Source organism: Lycorma delicatula, chromosome 13 (assembly GCF_047948215.1).
Source record: "Lycorma delicatula isolate Av1 chromosome 13, ASM4794821v1, whole genome shotgun sequence".
In the NCBI taxonomy this organism is placed as follows: Eukaryota; Metazoa; Arthropoda; class Insecta; order Hemiptera; family Fulgoridae; genus Lycorma; species Lycorma delicatula.
In genome coordinates, this window is record NC_134467.1 from 12,771,696 (window position 1) to 12,789,212 (window position 17,517).

At 34.1% G+C, this 17,517-nt stretch overlaps 1 protein-coding gene across 2 annotated transcripts in view; it reads right to left on the reverse strand.

Moving 5' to 3' along the window:
• The window catches only part of Tlk (Tousled-like kinase), a 435,474-nt gene that overhangs the window by 213,424 nt on the left and 204,533 nt on the right, over positions 1–17,517 (reverse strand). For both annotated transcript variants that reach the window (XM_075381105.1, XM_075381106.1), the window contains one exon: positions 3,147–3,235. In XM_075381105.1, the coding sequence (XP_075237220.1) occupies positions 3,147–3,235 (89 nt within the window). The remainder of the gene's footprint in view (positions 1–3,146; positions 3,236–17,517) is intronic.

Here is a 17,517-nt window from a genome sequence, read left to right on the forward strand (position 1 = left end):
TTTTGAACTTTTTCAACTGCAGTAATAAGCCCTCATCGAGAGTTTTTCAAGGATATATCATAAAAGTTATAACCAAATAAAATTTTAATTAAAGAAATATTTGGATCTTACAAGGGAAAGGCACATCGGTTCAAATCCGACTTCATTTCCTTTTTATTTAGCTTCTTTTTTTTAATTTACATATAATGATTTATTAATAACTATTAACCCGTGACTGTAAAGAAAAAAAACATTACAATAAATAATAATTCAATAATACTAATAAAAAATATGAAAAATAATCATAAGTTATTGATAACATAAAATTTTCTAAACTTTTAAAAATGTGTATATATATATATATACATATATAATTTAACAGGCGTACATGGAAGTCACGTGGTGTCCATATCAAATTTTTTAGGTTTCCAATACAATAACTTTGTTACAACGACCGAATAAATGCGGAAAATTTCTTAAAAAAATTTGAAGAAAATTTATATCTAAAAATAGCGATGTAAATACGTCCAATAAAAATCAAATTTTACTGAAGATGTAGCAAAACGAAAAATAAATTAAACGACTTATTCTGGAAACGTTTGCAATTCATTCATTTGTTTGTTCAAAAAAGTTAATAATCAAAGAATAGAATATACTGTAGTATTTAGTTAACTAAATAGTTACAAAACAGTTTAAAAAAAACAAGATTTCAAGAATATTGTATTAATTGAAATTCTATAAGTTTATTGAAAACCTAAAGTCGGTAACTGTTCTTATCAGAGAGAAAAAAAAATTAGTTATCAACAATTAACTTATTATTAAACATAACAAATCTGTTATCTCTGTGATTCGTGTAGGGTACGATTTTTATAAAGTATTTGCGCTTTTTTTCAATAAGTGAGATGCCATTCAAATTAAAATTACGCAGATATAGTTTTCGTTTACGATTTTACTAATGGAAATGACCGGGCTGCAAAACCTGAATATCCGGTCGACTGAAAATCCAAATCCAATTAAATAGTCAAACTTTGAAACTCGATATTCTATAAACGTACGATGTCGTATAATTGGAGGCCGGTTAATCGCAAAATTTATTTTTCAAAATCGCTTTTCTGGTATCGTGAACAAAGAATTTTTTTAAAAAATCAATCGCCACTTCTGCTAGAAGTTATACATCTTGAAATAAGGGAACAGAAGTTATTCAAACATAACGGTACACCACCTCGTTATTTACAAGATGTTAGACGTCATTTAAAAGTTAAATTTTCCGGGTAAAAGGGTGGGTCGTGGTGGGGCAGTTGTTTGGCCTCATAGGTCCCCCGATTTAAATCCCTTGAAATATTACCTTTGGGGTCATTTAAAGGAACTTATTTACGGATAAAAAGTTAATTCGGAAGAAGAATTATTTTAAAATCTTAAGAACAACAGTGATACTATTAGAAAAGCTTCCTTTGATATTATACGCCGCTCTACATTTTGCATAAATTATGGAGGATATCGTTTTGAACAGTGTCTATAAGTGTGAAAATCAGATTTAAAAAATAAAACAAAATTAGATACGATAATTTTTTTCTGCATGTGATTTAATTTATTTTTTGTTGTTTCTTCTTCAGTCAAAAATGATTTTTTAAAACGTTTGATTTTAATTGAATATATACGTCACTATTTTTAGAATTAAATACTCAACAAGTTTTGTTAACAAATTTTACGCATTTATTAGTCATTTAACAAACTTATTGTATTACAAACCTAAAAAATCAGATGTGGAGACCACATCTGATTTCTTGTAAGCCTATCAAACTACAAAAACGTATTTTTAAAAGTACATAAAATTTTATTTCAATAATAACTTCTAATTTTTTTTATTGTTATTACTGAATTATTGAAATTTTTGTTACAATTACACGTTAATATTTACTATTAAATCGATATATTTAAATTAAAAACAAGTCGGATTCGCACCGATATGCCTTCCCCTAACATCCAAATATTTCATTAATTAAAATTTCATTCGGCTATAATTCTGGAACCGATGAAAATAAGTACCGCTTATGAATATTGTTGAAAGTCGCCCAAAGAGGGCTTATTACTGCGCTTAAGAAAAAGTCCAAAATCATTTTTTTTTTTTTATTTTGGGTTTTTTTGGTTCACTCGATTACATTAAAAAGGGAAGGGTACGAACTAGAAGCTACAACAGTGACAAATCCAAAATTTCAACATCCTACCGCCAATCGTTTTTGAGTTATGCGAGATACATACGTACGTACAGACGTCACGCCGAAACTAGTCAAAATTGATTCAGGGATGATCAAAATGGGTATTTCCGTTGAAATTTGAAAACCTAAATTTCTCGTCATCAAAATACTTCCTTTACTTCGTTCAAGGAATTAAAAAACGGTTTTCAGACAACAAATGTTTCAGTTTTACTTCGGATATCGTAAAAACTACTAGATATACAGTTCTTAAATCTATTTTATTCAATTTGTCAGGTCAAAAACCATAGGAAATCATTACTTTTGCTCCTAGATTAATATTCTAAAAATTTCATAACTATCTCATTTCGCGGAGGAACCTGAATTCCTGGCGAAATCTTTCGCTAGCCGTAACTCGTTAACGAAACGTTTCCAGCTCTACGTTTATATAAACTTTTTTCACTATTTTGATGCGAGAAATACACCTGTGAAGTATGTCGGGTTCCTCGTGGATATCTGTACGTATAAGTATGAATATATATATATATATACACAGAATGATTCAGGAGGATAAGGCAATACTTTGAAAACTCATTCTAGAGGCTAAAAATAAGAAAAAAGTTCATATAAACATAGAACCGAAAACGCTTCGTTAACGAGTTATACAGGATGAAAGATTTCGCCCGAGTTTCAGTTCCTCCGGGTAAATTAAGGCTTTCTGAAATTCTGCGAAGGTCAATTAAGGGGATAATTGTTTCTTATTTACATCAATCTTCTTATAATTCAATTCTCTACAATTTATGTTTAAAAAATGTATGATTTATCGGCAATTTAACAACGTTATTGTACGTCAAACGTAAAAAATGTGTTTTTGACCCTATTTTTGGCGATTTACATGGGTTATCTTAGAAACTAAGAGAACATAAACTTAATAGTAATGACAATAATAATAATAATAATAATAATAAAACTAACCCGAGCACCCAGAAACCGGGCTTCCAATAACTCCTGCTTTCGTGGATCCAAGGAGGTTTGGAAGTGATGCTCCATCTTCACGCCAGCGCCTAAAAAGAAAAGAAAAATAACACAGTTTTTAAAAAAATGAAATTTAACATTTTAAAACTACATAAACATTTCTATATTTAAATAATCATCATCATTGTACGCTTAAGAAATAATCAATAAAGAATTAAATTTCACTATTACATACAGACTCCTATTTTGTTTGTTTATGATAAGGAAGAAACTACTTAACCAATCCTTACCGGTTAAAAACTGTAGTTTTCTTACGACTCCCGGAATGTTTACCACATTTCAAACCTAATCTATCTCACTACTATTAAACCAAAAAAAGAAACATAAATAACCTAGCTTACCGGGCCCGTCTAGTGGTAACAACTCGACGTCGCAAATCAGCAGTTTGACAGCTGATTGTAGAAGTCAAAGTTTCTGAAGCTGAAATCCTGGTAGAAGTTATTACTTTTATATGGATTTGAATACTATATTGATCGTGGATACCGCGGTGTACTTTCTTTCTTTTTCCTGTTTAGCCTCCGGTAACTACCGTTTAGATAATTCTTCAGAGGATGATATGTATAAGTGTAAATGAAGTGTATAGTCTTGTACAGTCTCAGTTCGACCATTCCTGAGATATGTGGTTAATTGAAAGAACATCGGTATCCACGATCTAGTATTCAAATCCGTGTAAAAATAACCGGCTTTACTAGGACTTGAACGCTGTAACTCTCGACTTACAAATCAGCTGATTTGGGAAGACGCGTTAACCACTAGACCAACCCGGTGGGTTGCGGTGTACTTTGGTAGTTGGAGTTCAATTAACCACACATCTCAGGAATGGTCAGCCAAGTTTGTACGAGACTATAAATCTATACGTCAAACATATCATCCTCATCTCACTGGGGATTTCTTATCGTTCATTAGTTGAACAGACTGCAAAGAAACACATTAGGAATAGAAAATCAAAATAAATAACCTAGATTTTTTTTCGATTGATTTAATATCTTTGTTTATATCGATCGTTATCTAAAGTATAGGCGAAAATTCCCTTTACATAATTAATAGCGTAGTTCAGTTACACACATAAATAAAAATTGTTATGAATACAAAACAATACAATAGACGATATATTTTTTACTACTCTTGAGCAGATCGACTCTTTTATTTCACGCCATAAGCTAAGTCCTGCGCATATCGATTCGGTTATTCCGGGAAGGACGTGACAGTTAAACCACGGTGAATACAAGTCTTTTCATCGTTTAGGAGAGTTTGGTGGCTTCTATGTGGAAGACAACGACAGATATTTTGAGGGACTTCGTTGTACGGTTTGGAAAACCGCCGCCATTACGACCAAACTTATTCGCACGACAGAAGAAAACCTTTGCGACTGCATATATTCTCGATGCAGCATGTAGCGGAATGACTAGCACCGAAACTTGTGTTGCTATGGAGGAATCGATCGAACGACCCTCGACGAAGCCAACCCGTAAACGGTGTGCAGAATTAGGCATCCCGCGACTATGCGAGACCGCATGCGGAAAGACTTGAACGTTTCATGTTTCCGGCCATCCTCGGCCAACGAGTCGAGTGATCGTGACTTGGAATAACGTGTACGTGCACGTGAAATGCTGTTCCCACGTTTCCCCCATGCAAATACTAAAAAAAAAAAAAATTATGTTCGCTGACGAGCGTGCGATTTATCGTAGCTCACGAAATCGTAACGTATTTTTTTGGGCAAAAGACAATTCCGACTTTTATCGGGAAAACGAGTGCGATCCGTCGAATCGAGCAGAGACAAAGGCAGACCATCTGATTGGACCTTATTTCTTTGACGGTTCTGTGGAACGGCACAGCTACCTTCACGTAATTAACATACGGTTACTTCCAGAATTATCGGCAAGCGGAATAGTTGACGTCGTACACTTCAACAAGACGGTGCTTCAGCAAATTTTGCTGCGGGTGTCCGCGCACGGCTTAATGAACTGTTTAGCAACCAATAAATGAACCTTGAACCTCTGTAACAATGTTATTCACAATAAATGCAATATTAACCAAACGTAAACGAAGAGATATACTTTTTTTTGTATTCATAACAATATTTATCTACACATCTAGCTGTACTATCTGTTAACATGTAAAGGGACTTTTCGCTCACGTTGTACGTCATTATTGATTTCTTCAGAAAGTTACTTCGTATTTTACTAAATTTAATGTCGTCTAATCTAGTACCGATCCGCGAGAACTCTTCCTCACGCGAGCAAAGTACTACTGTGTAGATTTTTATATCCTAAGAAATTCCATCAGAGTAAGCTATACACCAAATCGACGTACATTCGACTTTCAATTTGGTATTAATATTTACATAACGCTAACGTCGGCGAGGTGACATACAGTAACATGTAGGGCTATTAGAATTTGCACTGGGCTTAAAATCGAGTTCAACCTTCGAGAATTTTGATTACCGACCTGAAATTTTAACATATTTAAATATGTAACACGATCAAACTACGTATCCGTTGCGATTCTAAAAAATAGAACGATCAAACTCCTGAACTTTACAGTCCCGTTGGCAAAACAGTTTTTGAACGACAACAACATCCTCAAGTTTTCATTAAAATTTGGTTTTGGGAACAAATCCTTTAACTAAAACACTATATTTATCCGTTAAGTTGTGTATTGCGGTAACTTCGAGAGCAACATCCTACAAAAAATTAGTAAAAAACTATTTCCAATTTTTAAAATTCTATATACGTATTGTGCGGGCGAAGCTGTGACGGGGATGCTAATAAATAAAAAAAAAAAAAAACAAGTAATAATTATAGATAAAAAACAAGGCTTTCCCGAACGAAGATGGTTATAATTATTATTATTCTTACCTCGATTTTAATACGTTTCTAACAAAGTTATTATTTCTAACTTCTCTACTAAACTCAGATTATAACATATTACATGTTTGTATAATTAATTTGAGTTGGATTTAATGCAATCGATATTTATACATTTTATAAGTACGAATGTTTTAAGGTTCCTCAGGTCACGTGACCAGCCGATCAAATCAGTACTAATATATTACGTTAATTTATAGTAAACGGGTGGCGCACGAAATGATACAACATTTTTTGTCGCAGTAATTATAATTATTATTAATGTGTTTTATGTTGAGAGAAGTGACAGCAGTTCTTGAATATTAGTTTCTTCTATTTTCGAGTGCGCTGTTTGCGTATCGTTCCAAGACCGGTGACAAAGGAGAACTGACTTTTGAACAGCGCGTAAAAACTGTGTTGTTTTTAATGAAACGAAAAGTATGGTGCTTACACAAAGACGGTTTCGTGCACATTTTTAAACCCGGTGGTCGCCCTCATTTAAAACAAAACGTAGATTATGAAAAATTTAATAGTGAAGGTTCAGTATTTCAGAGTAAGCGCCAACGGGGTTTCAGAGTAAGCACAATTTGGGGTTTCTAGGCGATCTGTGCGGCGAATTTAAAAAATTCATTTACATTTGTATCCGTACAAAATAACAGTGTCGTCTAAATTAAAGGTCGACAACAAACATCAAAGAACGGCATTCGGTGATCGGGGTGTAAACCGAGAAATAAGTGTATACCTCAGACGAGGCACATTTTCACTATAGACGGGATCGTTATAAACAAAACGTGCGTTTTCGGGCTTCTGAAAAACGACAAGTGCTTCGGGAAAAGGTGCATCACGCTCCAAGAATTACGATACGGGCCGCTACCTCGTCGTGGAGTAAATAGAGCCGTTCTGTTTTTAACAGACTGTGAACAGTGAACGTTATTTAAACGTGCTGCGTAATAATTTTTCTTCCTCACCTTCTTGCAAAAACGTTTCGATTAGAAAACGAGTGGTTCGTGCAGGGTGCAGCCGGACCGTACAACTTAATGTTGATTTAGACTTTCTGCATGAAACATTTCATTTCAAATCGATTTCCTAATCGTTTTGCATGTGGAAAGAACTAGGCTCCGAACAGTACCGATGACCCGAGACGTGCGACGAGATAACCGAGGATATATGTCGTCGACTTAAAAACAACATAGCAGTTCGTGTTGAAAGAGTTAGAAGTGACGGTGATCGTACTGAACGTGCGATAAGCAGAACATAATCTTCAGGTATATAGTGAACACGTTGTACTTTACTTTTCTGTATTGCGATTCAAACAAATACAAGGTGTCCCATATAAAACGCAACCCAACCTTATATTGGTAGGTATTGAAATAATAAAAAGGCACGTGTAAATGTAAATGTAATTTTTATTATTACCATCCATTACCTTACATTTAGAATAAATGTTGGAAGTGGCCGCCATATTGAATACAAGCTTCAATTCTTTTTACAGCGTTTCTTGTAACCTTTTTCAAAGTTTGTGGCTGGATATTTAATACAGCTTGTTCAATATTGACTTTCAATCGTTCAAGTGTTCGTGGTTTGTCGCTGTAGGCTTTTCCTTTGAGGTAATCCCCATAGAAAAAAAAGCGCCGCAGTCAAATCTGGAGATCTTGGTGGCCACAACCCTCGACCGATAACCGAAGAATTCCTCGACAAAATGAGAAGTTGAACCTGCGTATGTCGCAACGTCATGTTTTAACCGGCAGTGTCCGTCTTCCTCTTCCAAGAGTGCGATGAACCGAAATAAAATATCCTGATATCGTTCTGCATTAATGGTGTACTCGAAAAAAATAGGATCGATTATTTTCTTCCGCGATATCGCGCACCACTCGCCCGACTTCTGCGGGTGTAATTGTTTTTCTTGATAAAAGCGGGGATTTTCAGCGCACCAAATTCTATTGTTTTGGCTGTTTACGTAGCCGTCCGAATGAAACCGTGCTTCGTCTGTGAAAAATAACGAATCCATAACGTTGATTCCGTCGCGCAGAAATCGACGGAACCGTTGACAATATTGTAGCCGTTTTTCTTTGTCGGGCTCAAGAAGTCGATGAACCGTTTGAATGCGGTAAGGTCGTAATTGTAATCGTTTGGTCGCCCGATCAACAGTTGATTTAGACAAATTAATTTCAGCAGACAAACGTCTGATCGATTTATTTAGCGAGACGAGTAATCGGTCTTTCATTTCACCGACTGTATCTGTATTCAACACCGACGCAGATCTTTTATGTTCCTTGTTATTAACAGAACCGGTCTCTGTAAATTTTGCGACTAACCTTAATACTGATGTTTTGTGAGGAGCCGCTTTATCTGAGTACTTATGGCGAAACAAATCTTGCGCAGCGACCGCTGATTTCGTACTGAAGTACGACTCTACGATGAAAACACGTTCATCTAGCGAAAACACCATCTTGTCTCTAGGAATACACTGAACGTTATGATTGCATTGTTGTTACTATCGGTAGTGTTCTACTGCGTCGCCGCGATGTTCAGATGTTGGACGAGTCCATTTCAGTAACGAGTAGAGGAGTAAGCTTGACTTTTGAAATTTCATGGATTAATGGGTTGCGTTTTATATGGGACAACCTGTATTTTTTAACAAAACCAGATGTTGGATTATTTAGTGCGCCGTCTTGTATATATGGCGTAGGTTGCTTTACAGTATCTATTACAATTTAAAATTTATAAATTTTTCTAATATAACAGGTGGAGGAAATGAGTTTTTTTATGGTTTTAGAAAATTTCTATTCGGGTTCTACATTCGCAAAAGGTAATATAAATAATTTCTCACGTGTTTTGGTAGTTTTTGTGGAATTTTTTTTTTCAATTATTAAAAAATTAGTTTTCCCGTCATTTTTCGGGTTTACACCTCATTTACCAAACTGATATAGATATTTTGTACATTTTAATAAACTTTACATTACTGCGTTTGAATTATCAGCGTTGATACTTCTTACTGTTACAATGTAATGATTAATTACTACGAAAGTTTTATTTTGGCGGCCATTTTGAAGTGAACTCGACATCCGATCCTGGGCATTCGTGCATTTTTTTTAATCCTCTAATGACGCTTAATCAGAATCCGAAATCAAGATTAAAATCGGGAATGAAAAGTGTTCTACAAACATACAAGCGAAAATATTGAATCCAATAACGAACCGTTAGTTTATTGTAAATACAAACAACTTTTGTTTTAGGCAATCCCAATCGAAAGTGTAAAGTTCTTCTGTCATGATGGCTATCGATAGGGCACAGTTCTATCTTAATACGTCACAGCATCGTTTTTTTGTTAGCTTAAAAACATAACTACATATAAAACTACCTCAATCCAGCGAACAAAGTTTTGGATAAATCTGAAATGGCGTTTCTAGATATTTATGAATACAGTAAATTGTTTAACTATCTAATTCCTGTTTATTAAGTATACTTTATAAAATTAACGTTTCTAATAAATTAATGTTATCATCAGTTTCCAGGTAATCCTGAGTTACTGCCCATCGACTTATGTTATCTTTTATTTATTTATTTATATATAACAGCAATAACAAGCTCATCCTAAATAATAATGACTATGATGGATAACAATCGATCATCAAATGTTAGAAAAATAATACACCTGACCGGGAATCGAACACTGAATCTCCGGGTCAAAGTCAGCAGAAACGTTACCACAATGTTTCCATATTTATAATGAAGTCTATATTTTTTTCCTTTGTTCGAAGTCTCTTAAATATTAAATTAATTTACTACTACATTTTTGCTCTTTTACCGAAAATAATCTTTCTTTTACGTTCAAACTGATTTCTGCTTTTCGGAAACTAAAAAAAAAAAATTTCAATAATGACTTCTGAATTGTGGATTACTATATAATATTTTTTTTATATTTATTTATTAGTAAATTGTGTTCATAGATGGAAAAATCTGTTTAAATGAGTAAAAGCTAACTTTACGCTTTGACTGAGAGCTGCCTAAATCGTTTTTTTTTTTTTTTTTTTTTTTTTTTTGTTATTACTCTTCTATATATAATATTAGAAAACTTGATTTATAGTACTACATAAGTATTTTTTATTAGTTACTTAATCATATTTGCTTACTATTTTTATGCTTTATTTTCTCACAATGTACAAATGATTTTTTTTTTAATATCTAGCTTTCATTTAAGTAAAAAATTAACGTTTTTGTAAAACATTTATTTCGGATTTTTTTTTTTTGTTAATTTTAATTTATTTAAATAACAGTTTACAGCACAACGCTTTATTATTACTGAAAAATTACACTGATTTAAAGAAATTTCCATTTCTTTAACATCAAAAAATATAAAAATGATACCACATACTTCGATTCGACCCAAGATTGAACGGAATAAGAAAATAATAAATAATAAAAAAAAGACAAGAAGCAGGTGTTCTACTGCATCTCAAGAAAAAAAAAAATATATATATATATATATAAAGAAAAAGACAGCAGGGTAGCCAACCTCTTCACTGTTTAATATTTTTTTTACCTATACAAAAATAGGGAAAGCAATACAACAAAACAAAAAAAAAACGGAAATATAAAAAGGGGAAAAAAGTAAGTATATATATATATATATATATATATACAGGGAAACAGGGAATTCTCTTTGGTTATATTACTATTTGGTGGCAGCATCAGATCCTGTTGAGGGAATAAGCTGGAAGATTTTATTTCGGGTAGGGATAGAATCAGAAGTGCGGGAAATAAGGTGGAAGGGATGGAAATAGCGGAAGGGGTAAAATAGTAAGAATGAGAGGGGGTGGTGGCGGTGGTTTTTCGTTAAGGGGAGGTTTTTAGTTTGGTAGATCCTAAAGGGATAGAGAATGTCGGAGAAGAGGGTTTTGTGACCTAAATAGTCAAGTCTGTATTCTTTTCGCTTTCCCTGACAGGACTGTACAACACTGCAAGTCCTGGTTGACTATTAAACATCACTCTCTCTCACGCGCTCTCTCTCTCTCTCTCTCTCTCTATCGCCCCGTAACTAATTCAATCTCATAATAATATAATAATTAAAAGATATTAATCTTCTAAACGTACGTATATATACTTATACGCCTTATCCGTTAGCTAAATCATTAATTGCTTGGCCGTTATAGTGGAAAAGCTGAACACTACGCAAGTAGTTTACTCAGAACAGATCGTATTATACTCGGAACGGAATTCTGAAGTAAAAAAACGAAGACAAAAATCATTTCGTATTTTTTTTATTTTTTATTATTCAGAAAAACTAAAGAAAGAGGACGGGGAAAAACTATTTCAAAAATGAAAAAAAGGATTTTATTTTAAAGTTTTATACAAAACGATTCACGAAGTATTTATTTAAGTTTCATAAAGATTTCTACTAGTGAAAATAAATAAAGTTCTTAAAAAAAATTGACTTGGAAACGCTTCGTTAGGGAGTTTCGGCTAGCGAAAGATTTATGCGTTTTCGGTCAAATTAAACAGACTATAAATCGTTTAGCCCACCGGGTCGGTCTAGTGGTGAACGCGTCTTTCCAAATCAACTGATTTGGAAGTCGAGAGTTCCAGCGTACATGTCTTAGTAAAGTCAGTTATTTTTACACGGATCTGAATATTAGATCGTGGATACCGGTGTTCTTTGGCGGTTGGGTTTCAATTAACCACACATCTCAGGAACGGTCGAACTGAGAATGTACAAGACTACACTCATACATATCATCCTCTGAAGAATTATTTAAACGGTAGTTACCGGAGGCTAAACAGGAAAAAAACCATCAAAATCCAGCAAAGAACAACGGTATCCACGATCTAGTGTTCAAATCCGTACAAAATAACTCCCTTTACTAGGACTTGAGCGATGGAACTCTCGACTTCCAAACCGGATGATTTAGGAAGACCCGTTGACCACTAGACCAACCCGGTGGGTACGGACGTACAGCTGCTTTAGTATTGTAACGTAAAATTAAATAAATTAATATTTAAAGGGTGCGTTAAGCCTCGCGGCTACACCAGCTGCCGAACGTACAAGAGAAATTCGTTGTATGTAAATTATGTAATTACATTAGTTTAATTAGTACGGATCATTGCCGCTAGTACCGCCACACCCGCGTGAATTAAATAAACGAAAAATATTATATTTAAATAAAACGATAAATATTTTTAATTAATTTGTGCGTGTAAACTGTGTTGTCAGCTGTTTTTTACCGTAAGTAAAATAATAACATTCAAAATGGTGACCGAATATACCGACGGTTTTAAGACAAACTTTTAAACTCTATCTATCGAGATACAAAAAATCTTTAACGGTATTTTGCTACTCTTAGTGTATCATTTACCAAGGAACAAAATACTATGTGATCTTTTGATCAAATTAAAGCGATGCACTCTTGCGAAGCTGAGAAGACGATCTAATAATAAAAAAAAAAAAAAGCGTAAACTCTAACCAGAATTTTATCTACTAATATAGTGTGTTTCTCACTACAACTATTTATATATAAGCCGTACTATCGATCTTATTCACTTGAACTCGTTCCTTCTCTTACAACACAGTAATACGTATTCTCATCATTTCTACCCTTCCGACCGCTCCTCGCTATCATATCCCATCCCTATAACCACTAAATTTACCCTTCTGAAACCCCCCACCACTATCTCAGTCCTGTGTTTTCTCTCTTGCACACGTCTTTCCTTCCTGTCTCTTAATACTTAAACGTAGTAGTTCTTTAGTTCGTTGGGCGTGTCCACCATCTTGTACAGAATTACGTACATATTCGTCTATCGTTAAACTTATAAGACAGATTGAAATATATTAAATACGCATGCGCAAAACACAAACGCGCGCTCGCGCAGTGAATTTAATTGTTTCAGTATTTACACACTTAACGCCGGTTAATTCAGGTACAAAATAAAATAACGAAACCTGCAGAATTAAAGTCCAAAGTAATGATGAGCGAGTTGTTTCGCACATTTAAAATTTAAAGGTCCTGTTTAGTCTTACGGATGAAAAATAGTTGTTTGAGGGAGGAAGATTTTACTCGCTTACAATGATTTTTGTAGAAAAAAATATATAAAAAAAGGTGTTGAATGATTTTTTTCAAAAATATGAATAAAAAGTAAAGATTTCATACTATTTAAGGGAAAATTTTTAAACTGTAATTACAATTAAAAAACGTAATTATTTTATTTTGTTATTTTAATTAGTAAATCAAAACGAATAAAATCAGTTAAAATAAAATGGAAAAAAAGAATAATTGTTAAAAAAATATCTTTCAGACTTTCAGATTTTTAATGTAAGATCGCACTTCGAAAACCCAAAATTAAAATCATTGTAAAAAAAAAAAATCTGTTGAGGACACTATATGACTTCCTTGTACGCCTGCTAAATTACATATACAGGGCGTTTCATAATGTTTTCGGAGTTTCGAAAATTCATTAACAAAAAACTATTTCGCTCGTAAGAATAAAACAAGTACGAAAGAGTACTTCAAATAGTTTTTTTCTACATATACTAGGAAGTTAGTAACCCGTTTGCTCGCTACGCATCGACAGTAGAGAAAATGGCACTTGTCAAAGTCAGTAATTGCTGTGCGACGTGCGTTTCGGTTGAAATTTCATAAGGAGCCACCAAGTGACAATTCAATTCGCGCGTGGTATAAACAATTCAGTGAAACCGGTTGGTTTCACTGAACAACAGTGTGGAGAGTTCTCCGTAAACGTTTATTATGCAAACCGTACCGTCTTCGATAAATCCAGGGTCTTTCTGATGGAGATAAAACACCTAGGCTTGATTTTTTTTACAGTTACAGGAAAAGATGTTGTTAGATGAAGGTTTTCTAAACAAAATAATTTTCAGAGGTGAGTTACTTTCCATATTAGCGGCAAAGTAAACCGTCATAACGTACGAGTTTGGGGAACCGAAAACCCACACGCTTATGTGGAACGCATTCGGGATACTCCAAAAGTAAACGTTTTTTGTGCGATCTCTCGTGAGGCAGTGTATGGGCCGTTTTTTTTATGGAAACGATATACCTGCATATGTTACAATTATGGTTTACGCCTCGGCTACTCAACGACTTCATCTCAACGACTTCATTTTCCAGCGAGACGGTTGTCCTGCCCGTTTTCATAACGAGGTTCGACAGTACCGTAACACAACATTACCTCGGCGCTGGATAGGACGTGCGTCTAAAGAGGACCAACACATTATGCTGCGGCCACCACGATCACCAGACCTCACGCCATGTCATTTCTTTCTCTGGGGTTTCGTGAAAGATAAGGTGTTTATCCCACCGATGCCGCACGATATCGCTGAGATAAAGGATCGCATAATCGATGCGATCAACTCTATCGAAAATGACATGTTAGAACGAGTTTGGCAAGAGCTAGACTTTCGTGTTGATGTTTGCCGTGTCACCAGAGGAGCACATATTGAACATTTATAGATTTTAACAAAAACTGTTTGATTCCCTGCATCATCTGGTACAACTTTCATTTAGGTAAGTGAAATACTTTTTTTGTATTGAATTTTTGTAACTCCTAAGAATATTATGAAACGTCCTGTACACATTTTTAAAAGTACATACTTTTATTTCATTAATAACTTCAGATATTTTTTTATTATTATTATTGTTGAATTATTATTTATTGTAAACTGTTTTACAATCAGAGGTTACTAATTATTAATAAATCAAAATATTTAAATTAAAAAAAAAAGGAAATTATATTTGTTTGCAACCGATGTGGCCTTTCTTTAGTAAGATCCAAAAATTTCATTAATTAAAATTTTATTTGACTATAACTCTGAAAACAATGAAAATAAGTACCACTCATGATATATCGTTGAAAATCTCTCACCGAGAGCTTATTATTACAGTTAACAAAAAGTCCAAAATACAAATTTTTCCAGATTTACACTTTTGGTCCAGTCGATTGCAATCAAAAGAGGAGGTAGACAAGTACACAAGTACATACTACAACAGTCCTAAATCCAAAATTTCAATATCCTACGGCTAATCGTTATCGAACTATATGAGACACATACGCACAGACGTTACGCCGAAAATAGTCAAAATGGATTTGGGGATGGTGAAAACTGATATTTCCGTTGAAAGGTCTGAAAACCGAAATTTTTCGCGATCACAATACTTTCTTTACTTCGTACAAGGAAGTAAAAACATCAATCAAAAACTTTCAAATTTTTATGAAAGATCCGGCTTCGAAAACCTAAAATTAAAAAAAAAAAAAAAAGAAGTAAAATGTTTCATATCTTTAACGCATTTCGAAATGGAAGTATTTAAAATGGCAAAAAGTACTAAAAATTGAAATAAAAATACCACAGTTATCTTGATAAAAAATAAACGTGATTAGATATTTTTACTACTGAGGGTGAACTAAGGGGCTATCCAGAACGCAGGAATTTGATTTATTTTTTAAGTTGAACCTCTAGGAATTGCAAAACTCTCGTATTACCAAAAAAGGGGAGTGAAATTCCCGAAAATTACGCCCGTAAGTTGAATTTTATCGTAATTTAAAAACAATCCCTCTTTAAAAATCAAGCAGAAACTTATTAACCGTACAACGAAGATAACTTTGTCCTTTATTTTTTGATCGAAAAACAAAAATTATAAAAACATACGCAAATTTAATCCTTTTTGTAAAAGTTATCGTATCAAGGTGTAAAATCAATTTATAAAAAACGACACTTAACAAAATGTTTGGCAATAAAAAAAAATAAATATATTTAATATTTCACCCTTTACCTCAACATAAAAGTTGAAAAGTGCACAGTTCAAAAGTGACGCAACCTTATGGACGAATGTTTCCTTCCTTTATTAAAGGTTTAATCGAGAAAAAATGGATTACAGAATGCAGAAGAGAATATTCACCGTCTCCCGTTAGACCTGCCGGTTATGGTTAGATCCAGAAAAGAATGCCTTCACAGAAAATTACGGTGCGGATGCACCAAACTAACTCTGCCATCAAACGACTACGACAATTTCCAAGAGACAACGAATGCGCAGCAGATTGCAGATAAAACCGGTTGATCGAAATTACTAACATCAGAAAAGTAGATCGACGTGCAAGCTACATATTTTGTAGACCCAAAAAATCTGTGCGAAACTTATCTAACCTGTCTGTTCTCTCCGTTCATAATGCTCAGACGTCATCGCGAAATCGTTTAAAGATCCTACCGTAAAGAATTAGTGCGGTTCACGAGTTGTTACCTGCAGACAGTGGAAAACGTATACCTTTCTGTCAGCGATTCGTGTCATCTGTAACGCCAATCGGGGAAGAACTCGACAATTGGTTTCGGTCTGACGAGGCATCCTTCGCCTCGATGGATCCGTGAATCACACAATTCACGCAATTGGTGCACGGCAAATCAACATCAGCCGCACCGACAAAAACCGGGTGTGCAAAGTTGCGTAGGCGAATCTTCATGACATTCTATCACAGCGCAGTGAACAGTGAGCAGTTACACCATACAGATGGTGTAACGATTTGTAAACACTATACATGCAGACCGGCTAGAGAACAACCGGTTTCGACAAGACAATGCTACGGCCATACAACACTATGAATTTCTTGGACCAGCGTTTTCATGAACAAGTGATTTTGAAGGGGTTGTGAACCCCCTCCCGGCTCCCGATTTATCCCCTCCTGACGTTTTCTTGTAAGGTTGCCGCTTACAAAACTCATCCTCGCATCGATTCGCAGAGCGAAATCGAACGACGTTTCGTTGCAATTGCTCAATAAAAGTTACAACATACGTTTAAGAACGTGGTATTCAATTATCTGAATCGCATAATGTAGGCCGCTTTCAACAATAATTTTAACTTACTGATTTTCCCGTAAAGTCACTTTTTGATCACCCTGTATTTCCGCCTGGAAAACAATAAAAAGTTTTAAAAAAATTATACCACCTCTAAGTTTTACGATTGAAACACAGTTTTTACTCCTAATTCTGTGATAAAATTAAAAATTAATCGAACGTTTATAAGACAGCCTATAGTACAAATCTGCTTTCTCTGATAGTAATGATATTTATTAAATCGTTAATCGAGGTGATAGACCGATTGAAGCTGATCTAGCATTTCGGTGAGCTTGAGATTCTGATGAATTAAACACATTTCATTTAGTAAAATGAAAGAAGGAAACCACTTCACTCCTCACATTTACTAATAATCCTAGTATAGAATACTTATTTTACCTTTCCGGTTATATCAACGCAATCAAACAATTAAAGGTGAAAAAAGAGCAATCCAAAAAAAAAATTACAACCACTTTTAAAAATAAAAGCATCGTTTAAATCAAACTTAGTTAAAAATCAAATTGAAGTGTTATCTGTTTTTTCCCCTCAAATGAAATATAATACCTCAACACGATCTGTTAAGCCCACAATGAAATGGTACACCTTTTTTTTGTTCACCACTGATTGAATATATAAT